The sequence below is a fragment of the Myotis davidii genome, unplaced genomic scaffold (assembly GCF_000327345.1).
Source record: "Myotis davidii unplaced genomic scaffold, ASM32734v1 scaffold269, whole genome shotgun sequence".
Taxonomy (NCBI): domain Eukaryota; kingdom Metazoa; phylum Chordata; class Mammalia; order Chiroptera; family Vespertilionidae; genus Myotis; species Myotis davidii.
In genome coordinates this window covers 7,263,047-7,273,009 of record NW_006383008.1, presented here as the reverse complement: position 1 = coordinate 7,273,009, position 9,963 = coordinate 7,263,047, and the positions used below count along the sequence as shown (strand labels likewise).

Here is a 9,963-nt window from a genome sequence, read left to right as displayed (position 1 = left end):
AAGCCTCCAGAGTCCCTGCAATTCAATGACATTCGTATTTGTCTCCAGTGATCGGCACCATTTTGGAAATCTGGTCCCAAAGGTACTAAAGAACAGTAATACAGCAAAAAGAAACCACCTCTCTGTATAAAATGATTATAGAGATGTGTGTTGAGGTAAAGAGCTTTGTAAAAACTGTTGAGTAGGGAAGCACTGCCAAAGCTATAGAAATTTTTAGATAAGTTTGGTGCTAATATTATTCATCAAAACTCCTGTTTAAGTATATTAGTTACAAACAAGGGACAGTTCTTATTGCTCCTACAGCTTGCTGCCCCAATCTGTACCATCTCCACTGAAAAATGATTTTTTTCCCTCAACAACTGGTAGCAAAGATCCCCAAGTTTATAAAAGTCATTGCTAATGCATTACTTTTTAATTTCTGATTGCCATAGCTAAGAACTACAGTATGCATGTCCTTCACACCAAGTACAGAAAAAGCTTACAAAAGTTTTATCAAAGTTTAGTTCAATGAAAAAGTGCAAAATATATACAGTTCCTGGCAGTTCTCACACAGGATTTTTCTGACTACAGACCATAAAAGTGTACATTTATGTCATGAAATTACAGTGGATTTAACTTCACTATTAGTATACAAGTTTTTGCTTCAAAGTGCTTGCTTTATTTAAAAAAGAAAAGATCAAAAGGGTCACAGGATTTTTATTTTTACAACAAATTTATGTTATGTGTCCCAATCTCTTCGTCCCCTTCCTTTAGTGCAACACAGTGCAGCAGCCTCACTGAAAGGCCTGATTTCAAAAGATGTTCCTGAAACCTCACCTACAGCAGCACTCTAGGGGTCCCATTGGGGGTGGCTCCTTTTTTCTTCTGCAGTTGATTCTGAACCTTTCTCGATTTCACCACTTTCATTCTCACCTCAAAAACTTCATGGATGGCCTTCCGGAAGCAATGAAAATTATAGTCAATAAGCCCTGGAGAAGAAAGCCAAAAATCTTTAGCAATGTCACATAGAAAGAAATAATATCCATCTTTTCACGTCGACCATGACAAGGATCAACCAGTAGGGGGCAGTAAAGAAGCGGCCTTAACATAAGATCCAAAGGCTGAACGGGGAAGTCTGCAGCTGGTCCTCAGGAACCGAAGGCAAGATCTTGAGAATGTATATTTCTCACTAAGAAAAGTTTCCAGAGTATACACCACATTTTCAAAGGTGTCTATGACCCAACACATTTGAAGAGCCAAGTGAACACATTTTTTTGACCTTTCGGAATTAAAGATTTTTTACAATGAAGTTATTATCTTCAATGAAATACTTATTACTTTTCCCTAGAAGGCATTATTAAATTGACTCTATGTGGAGGGAGACCCTGACTTGGAGTGTGGCTGAGATAACAAAGCCACAGTATCAATCAAGTAATCAATCAATATTTACGCGATGTATATTATAAGTAATCAATCAATATTTACGGGCTGTATATTGTATTTAAACCATTGTCATAAGTCCTGGGGAAGGCCCAGTCCCTGGTTTTACTAGTAGAGTGACAGCAGTTAACTCAAGCTCAGGAATTCAACAACCAATGACACTCTCAGTTCTTCAATATCATGTAAATTTAAAATGGATAATACTTTCAACAATAAAGATTTTTTTAAATATATTTTATTGATTTTTCACAGAGAGGAAGGGAGAGAGATAGAGAGAGTTAGAAACATCGATGAGAGAGAAACATCGATCAGCTGCCTCCTGCACATCCACCACTGGGGATGTGCCCGCAACCCAGGTCCATGCCCTTGACCAGAATCGAACCCGGGACCTCTTAGTCCGCAGGCTGACGCTCTATCCACTGAGCCAAACTGGTTTCGGCAATAAAGATATTTTTTAATGGAGAAACAGTAGGGTAGAATCTTACTGTATTTTCAGAAATTAATTAGTCGTACAAAAATAGCATAAACGAGAATGCAAAGTCTTAAGTGTATTTTTCATCCTCACCACTAGTTTATTATGTTGTGGCTAATGTTTACACTAATTAAAATAGGCAGCTGGTCCTTATTTACTATCTTTAACTTATTAAAACAACAAGCCTAACCATTATTTCCATCCACTAAGGTGATGCTTCCAGAAACCCAAAGAAAGAATTGAGATTCCAGCCAAGGACTGAAACTCTTCAAACTAGTTATACAAGTGCGAGTGAACTGGAGGAACCCCCACCTCAGCTTCCAGGAGCAGGAAACCTTCGGAGCAGTGCCCTCTGCTGCTTCTGCAGTGATAGTGGCCACACATCCAGTTTAAGAACAATGACAAAACCAATGAGGCAATAAGGCAAAAGTAAGAAACAAAGCAGAATAAGGCAGAAATGAAAAACAAAGTGCCAAGAAGTGCTGTTGCTTAGTGGGAATTTGGAAATGAGATGTTAGAACAACCTTACAAACCTCTGCCTATCATATGTGCAACTAACTGCCTTAGGAAGAAAGCTCGGCTTGACTGCTTCAATGGGACGAGTGGATCAAATACTCCACGTGGGAAATTGCAGAGACATCCTATTGATAGTTTTTGACAAATCTTAACTTAGTCATCTTTGCACATTTTTACATGCGCAAAATTTTAAGAACAGTAATCTTGCGGCATGTGGAGTTTTAAAAGTAAAATGGTAAAAATTCACAACTGGGATTTTCAAAGGAAGTAAGCACTCAGAAAATAAGTTTGCTATTTATTTCAACCCTTTCATTGAAAATACAAGCAAGACATGAACAGAATAAGGATTACCTTCACCACCATACCCAGTTGTAGGATGGCCCCACACCTTTCTCTGGTTCAGTGGTTCTCACCCTAGTTGGGCATTAAAAACATCCAAGGAAGTTCAAAAATATTAACAAACCCCAGGCCTCCCTCCCAGGAATTCTATTCTAATTACATGGAAGAGGACCCAGATGTCCGTATTTTTTAACTGCCTCCCATCCCAAGGTGCCTATAATGTGCATCTAGGGCGGAGTGTCCTGCATCTGCTTTCAATTCTATCTCCTCTGCCAAAGCAGTCATGGGGACCACTAATGAAAACTCAGATGAAGACAAACATGGAGAAAAACTAATCACCAAGTGTTGATTATCAGCACCAACAGGACTCAGCAATACAAAATTAAAGCAACAAAATAAATCAAACTACTCCATGAATTTATAAGCCCAAGTTCTTTTTAAAGGCAGCTGCCTAATAGATAAGATGACCACCTCATCTGGTTTGCCCAGTTTTACTGGAGGTCTACTGTCCCATGAACCCCCATGGTCCCAGACAAATAGAGATGGTTGGTCACCGTAAAAAAAGCGTGCAGGTTTAACATGATGGGGTTCCACCTAGTCTGCCTATTTATTTACATTTATTAGTTGTGACCATTAACACCTAAGTTTCTATTTAGTTTAATAAGTTCTACAAAGTCTGCCTATCTACAGTGAAGGTTATAATTAGTGGGCAAGCGTGTGAGAAGAAACAGGAGTTGCATAGTTTGAAAGCATGTATTAATGACAAAGGGACAGGGAGGGAATTTCCAGTGGAAAAACTGGCAGAAACTACCTTAGCTAAGTCAACATCAGCGTCACCAGCAACAAGACACCATTAACCACTTGATGTGATGCACAGAGAAAGACACACATCATTTCTGTGTGGTGTTTTTAAAATATACTTTTATTGATTTCAGAAAGGAAGGGAGAGGGAGAGAGAGATAGAAACATCAATGATGGGAGAGAGAATCATCAACTGGCTGCCTCCTACATAACTCCCATTGGAGATCAAGAGCCTGACACCCAGGCATGTGCCCTGACTAGGAATGGAACCGTGACCCCCTGGTTCACAGGTCAGCATTCAAGCACTGAGCCACGCTGGCCAGGACTGTGTGGTGTTCTGACCAAAGTGCATTATCTCATTCCAACTGTGTGAAAAATCTCAGACAAACCCAGTCTGAGGGACAGTCTACAAAATGACTGATCAGTACTCTTCCAAAGTGTCAAGACCATGGAAGACAAATTGTCACAGATAGGAGGAGGAAACCAGGAGAAATAGCAACTAAATCAATTTTGGATCCTGAAACAGAAAACGGGTATTTTTGGAAAAACTGGTGAACTCTGCACAGGTCTGTAGTTTCATTGATAGCATTATACTGATGTCAATTCCCTAGTTTTGCAAACTGTGCTATAGTATGTAAGATGTTAACATTTGGGGAAGCTGGATGAGGAGTAGATGTAAACTACAGTTTTAAGAAGTTTTTGGAAGTCTAAAATTGGTTCAAAATTATTCCTTTTAGAAACTGCCACCATCCTAGATGGTTTGGGGGCTGTAGTTGTACTATTTGTATAACTTTTATTAGCTTCCAAAATCAACATGAAATATCAATCATCAGATATAAATTCTGGAACTATCTTTAACCAAGAAAATATATATATCATGGTTTTAAACAATATACAACACTGATTCCACATAGGGAGAACCCCAGGAATCTTTAGGCCTGACTGCCATACACTGGCGGTATGACCTTATATTGGGGGAAAATCACTTACGTCCTGAGTCTGGGTAAAATCATCTGTAATTGAGAATGAAACAAGGTATGGTCCTATCTTCAAAATTCCATGGATTTATTATATAATCTGTTCTTACTTTCAGCAAGATGAAAATAAAAAGTCAAAGATTAACACCATTTAATTAAAAATTTCACAGGACAAGGACACAAAAGGCAATTCGGTTGGCAATAGTAGGTAAATATGGGAAAAATACATGCATAACTTCAGTAAGAAGCAAGGAAATGTAAACTTAAATGATATACCAGTTTTCAATAATCAATTTTTAAAATAGTTTATTGATTTTTAGAGAGAGAGGAAGGGAGAAGAGAGAAATATCAATGTGAGAGCAGAACATGGATTGGCTGCCTTCTGTATGCCCCCCCTCCCAGAGATAGAGCTGCAACCTGGGTATGTGCCCTGACTGGGAATCGAACACCCAACCAACTGAGCCACACTGGCCTGGGCTCAATTATCATTTTTGTTGTTGCTGTTAATCCTCACCTGAGGATATTTTTCCATTGATTTTTAGAGAGAGAGTGGAAGAAAGGGGGAGAGAGAGAGAGAGAGAGAGAGAAACATCGATTGGTTGCCTCGTGCACGTGCCCCAACTAGGGCCAGGGACTGAGCCTGCAACCTGCAACTGAGGTACATGCCCTTAACCAGAATCAAACCCGGGACAACTCCAGTCCACAGGTCAATGCTCTATCCACTAAGCCAAAGTGGCTAGGGCTCAATTATAAATTTTTAATGCTAATACCCAATATTGAAACTACAGCAAAATTGACACGCTCATATTCTCTTAGTAGCGTAAACCCATAAAGTCTTTCTAAAGGACATTTTGGTAACGATGCATTAGAAGCCCCCAAAACATGCCTACCCTTTGATCTAAGTAATTCCATTCGTTGAAAGCTTTTCCTGAGGAAACAACCAAAGATGTACAAAAATATTTAGTGCAAAGAGGGTCATCATAGATTATTCATAACATCAAAATCTAAAATTGATGTGGAAAAAAGATTTAGTAAGTTGGAAAGATGTCTATAATAATTTAAGTGAAGGTTATAAAGTAGGATTTATCATACAATCTCATATATAAAGATAATAGATATATATGTGAAAAAGGCTGGAAAGTGATACAGAAAATATTGAGGATCTGAGTGAGAAGTTTATCAGTAATTATTTCTTTTATGCTTATTTGTTATTTATAAATTTTCTAAGCGAATCTATTGCTTTTATAATTTAAAAAAATCTAAATTACGTTTTCATGCTCAATGAATTTGTAAACAACAGGATCTAAAACTATATAGACAATCACCTGGCCCCACTTTTGTTGGAAGGAAAGAACAGATGAAGGAAGAGAGGAAGGAAAGAAGAAAGAAAGCACATTTCAGAAATTTAGCATGGGGTTTAGCTCTAAATGGTGAAATTGAGTGGTTTTATTTTGTTTTTGTTATACACTCCCAAATTTTCTAAATATTTTTAAAATAAACACGTATCGCTTTATAAGAAAAAAAGGCTTTTTTGGTCAATGTTACTATTGCCACTTTGTTGGGAATATTTTTACCCAACAAATTGGTAAATCGTTTCCTAGTTGCAAAAAACTCATAGCAGCAGCAGTAAGGTATTACCCAGGTTAGGTAGCAAGGGGGGAAAATGAGTATTTTTATGAGGTTAATTGCTTTCGTTTTAAAATAAAACTAAAAAGACATCTGGTGATATTATTAAGTGTTTTCATGTCTTCTGTTTTCGGGATCATGGTGCCATCCCTGTGTTTCGAGGACTAAAGAATACAGAGGCTTGCCGAAACCGGTTTGGCTCAGTGGATAGAGCGTCGGCCTGGGGACTGAAAGGTCCCAGGTTCGATTCCGGTCAAGGGCATGCGCCTGGGTTGCGCGCACATCTCCAGTAGGAGATGTGCAGGGGGCAGCTGATCGATGTTTCTCTCTCATTGATGTTTCTAACTCTCTATCTCTCTCCCTTTCTCTCTGTAAAAAATCAATAAAATATATTAAAAAAAAAAAAAGAATACAGAGGCTGAACACAAGTTAAATACCGTCTAGCTCTGATGTTGTATGAGTCCCCTCTTTCACAAGGGAGCACAAGTGGTCACATGTCCCTAAAACCTTCGAGAGGTGTGGCCCAAGAGGGAGGCCATGGCCCTCGCTGAGGCTGGGGGCCTCCCCTTGGTAAGGAACTCTACAGACTGGCAGCACCCCAGCTAGCTGCACCCACAGGAAAGCTGAGGCCCCTGGTGGATGGTTGCGTCCACTTCCACCTCACAGCAGCTTTCACTAGAGGGCAGGCTGGTTCACGGGTCCCCAAAGCTGACTGATCAAGGGGGCCTGGGACTTAAGTCTACAAACTCCAAGAGGCACGCTGCTCCCCATCCACATTCAACAGGCAGTGAAGACAGTATTAGTCTGAATCACACACACATAATTACCTTTTCTTTCAAAGCTTTCCTCTCTGACAAAGCAAACAAGAGCCAGGAACTTTGTCACCTCCTTTAAATAAAGAACTGTGGTATTATTCAGCTTTATAATGGCTGTTGATTCCTTGTCATAGGGGGTTCCTGCTCCGTCTTCTTTGAGACTAAATGGGGACAGAAACCAAAACATATATTTGACCATCGAGAAAGAACGATAAATTGTAACCCGACAACAGAAACCAGCTTTAACACAGAATGATTTACTTCTTTAAATGTATTAAAACTAGCCCACCCATTCAGACCTTTCAGCTAAAGATCTCAGAAACACACAAGCACAAGAATGTAGAGTGTATGACAGTCACTTCCCTACTGACACAAGGGGTGGCTGTTGTGGCAGCTGGGCAACCCCCCAGACACCTGAGAACACAGGTGAGGGGCGGCGGGCGTTATTTCTCCCCCACTCCGTGGCCCTCAAGATTTCTCATAATCAAATAACCAGACTGTCAAAGGCATGGTCTGAGGAAAGACCAAGGACTGAAGAACTGTTCCAAATGAAAGAAGCCTAAAGACACATGACAGCCAAATGCTGAATTAGAGGTTGAATTACAGGGGAAAACTGATATAAAAGGTAGAAGTGGAACCACTGGTAAAATTTGAATATGGACTGTATATTAGATAATCAAGTGAAGTAGCCATGCTAAATATGCTTACTTGGATCATTAAACTGTAAAGAATGTCCTTGTTCTTAAGAGAGAGATGCTAAAGTAATGAGGATCAAAGAACCATGATATCTGCAACTTACTCCCGAATAGTTCAAGACAAACAAACAAACAATATGGAATAGAAATAGAGGGAGATAGCAAATAGGGCAAATTGATAAAAATGGTGAATCCCAATGAAGGGTATATAGGAATTCATTGTACTATCCTTGCACATTTTCTGCAGGTTTGAAATCTTTTTAAAATAAAAAGTTAGTAAATAGATAAGTCTAATTTTTTTGTTTTCTTTTTATTTTTTCATTGGGGTGACATTTGTTAAAAAAAATTATATAGATTTCAGGTGTGGCATTCTATAATATATCATCTGTACATTGTATTGTGTGTTCACCACCCCAAGTCAAGTCACCTTCCATCACCATTTAGCACAGTGGTTCTCACCCTTGTGCAGCCAAGGCTGAGAACCACTGATTTAGCACCTTTATACCCTCTTCTACCTTCCCCCAACCTTCTTTCCCACAGGTAATCTGTTGCCTGTGTCTACGAGTGGTGTTTTCTGTTTTCTTTTATTTTGCTTAATCCCTACACCTTTTCACCCAGCCCTGCAACTGCCCTCCCCTCTGACAGCAACCAGTCTGTTCTCTATGTATGAGTCTGCTTCTGTTTTGTTAAGTTTATTTTGTTCATTAGATTCCACACTGAGTGAAGTCCTATGGTACTTGTCTTTCTCTGACTGGCTTATTTCACTTGGCCGCAGACACAGATGACTTGGGTTTGAATCCTAGCTTACTTACTTACTATGGGCAAGTTAAGTACCTTCTTTGAACTTCAATTTCCTCATCTGTATTCTAACAGTAATTACTTCAAAGTTTCCTAATGTAATGAGATAATACATACATAGCACTGAGCATAGTGCTGAGACCATGTAATATGCATAATGAATGTTAACCGCTATTATTATTATGACTTTATCGGGGAGAAATACATTTTCCTCTGTGCTCAAGGTTCTTCTGACTGGTCTAATAAATACACATGAGACAGATGAGCAAGAGGAAATAACCAAATTTAATATCTACATAGTATGGGAACCCTGCATAGACGAGAGAATCAGAGACCCCACATGCAGGAGAGGTTCAGAGATAGAAAGGGGAGATCTGGGAATATAGGACATCTGAGCTAAGAATGCGGTAACTGGGGGCTTCAAAGGGTCAGTACAGGATGATAAGAAGAAGAGATGTTTAATAAATAAAAGTGTGCCCTGCCATTTAGGTGGGTTAAGAAGGTTATCATTGCCCTAGCCCAGTGGTTAGCAAACTCATTAGTCAGCAGAGCCAAATATCAACAGTACAATGATTGAAATTTCTTTTGAGAGCCAAATTTTTTAAACTTAAACTATATAGGTAGGTACATTGTTATTAACTTAATTAGGGTACTGCTAAACTGGCCTTTGCTAAAAACGTCCTCAATCTGATTGAGGTACGTTCGCTGAGGTCGACCCCTTCCAACTCTCCCATCCACACTCGTCTTGTATACTTGTTTCATCTATCTCCTTTCTGAAAACCGACTTCTGTGCATGGGCCACGAAGTTTCAATCACACTGTACCACACATGGTATTTTGTGGAAGAGCTACACTCAAGGGGCCTAAGACCCGTATGTGGCTCGCGAGCCATGGTTTGCCGACAACTGTCTTAGCCGGTTCAGCTCAGTGGATAGAGCGTCCGCCTGCGGGCTGAAGGGTCCCAGGTTTTTCAGCCAAGGACACGTGCCTGGGTTGCAGGCTCGATCCCCAGTAGGGGGCATGTAGGAGGCAGCTGATCAATGATTCTCTCTCATCTGTGATGTTTCTATCTCTCTATCCCTCTCCCTTCCTCTCTGAAATCAATAAAAATATTTTTTTTTTTTTAAAAAAAAAGGTATTGCCAAATCCAGCTAGAACCATGGAGGGTGCCGAAGAGAAGAAGAAGGTTCCTGCTATGCCAGAAACCCTCAAGAAAAGCGAAGGAATTTCGCAGAGCTGAAGATCAAGTGCCTGAGAAAGAAGTTTGCCCAAAAGATCCTTTGAAAGGCAAGGAGGAAGCTCATGTATGAAAAAGCTAAACACTATCACAAGGAATACAGGCAGATGTACAGAACTGAGATTCAAATGGGTAGGATGGGAAGAAAAGCTGGCAACTTCTATGTACCTGCCAAATCCAAATTGGCATTTGTCATCAGGATCAGAGGTATCAACGGTGTGAGCCCGAAGGTCCGAAAGGTGCTTCGCCTTCTCCAGCTCTTCACTGGA

At 39.9% G+C, this 9,963-nt stretch overlaps 1 protein-coding gene across 1 annotated transcript in view; it reads right to left on the bottom strand.

Moving 5' to 3' along the window:
* Positions 1-466: 466 nt before the first annotated feature.
* Positions 467-9,963, bottom strand: part of RRAGD (Ras-related GTP binding D) — a 39,026-nt gene continuing 29,529 nt past the window's right edge. The window contains exons 6-7 of the mRNA XM_015557676.1: positions 6,978-7,126; positions 467-968 (exon numbers count right to left, since the gene is read on the bottom strand). Coding sequence (XP_015413162.1) covers positions 817-968; positions 6,978-7,126 — 301 coding nt within the window. The 3' untranslated portion in view covers positions 467-816. The remainder of the gene's footprint in view (positions 969-6,977; positions 7,127-9,963) is intronic.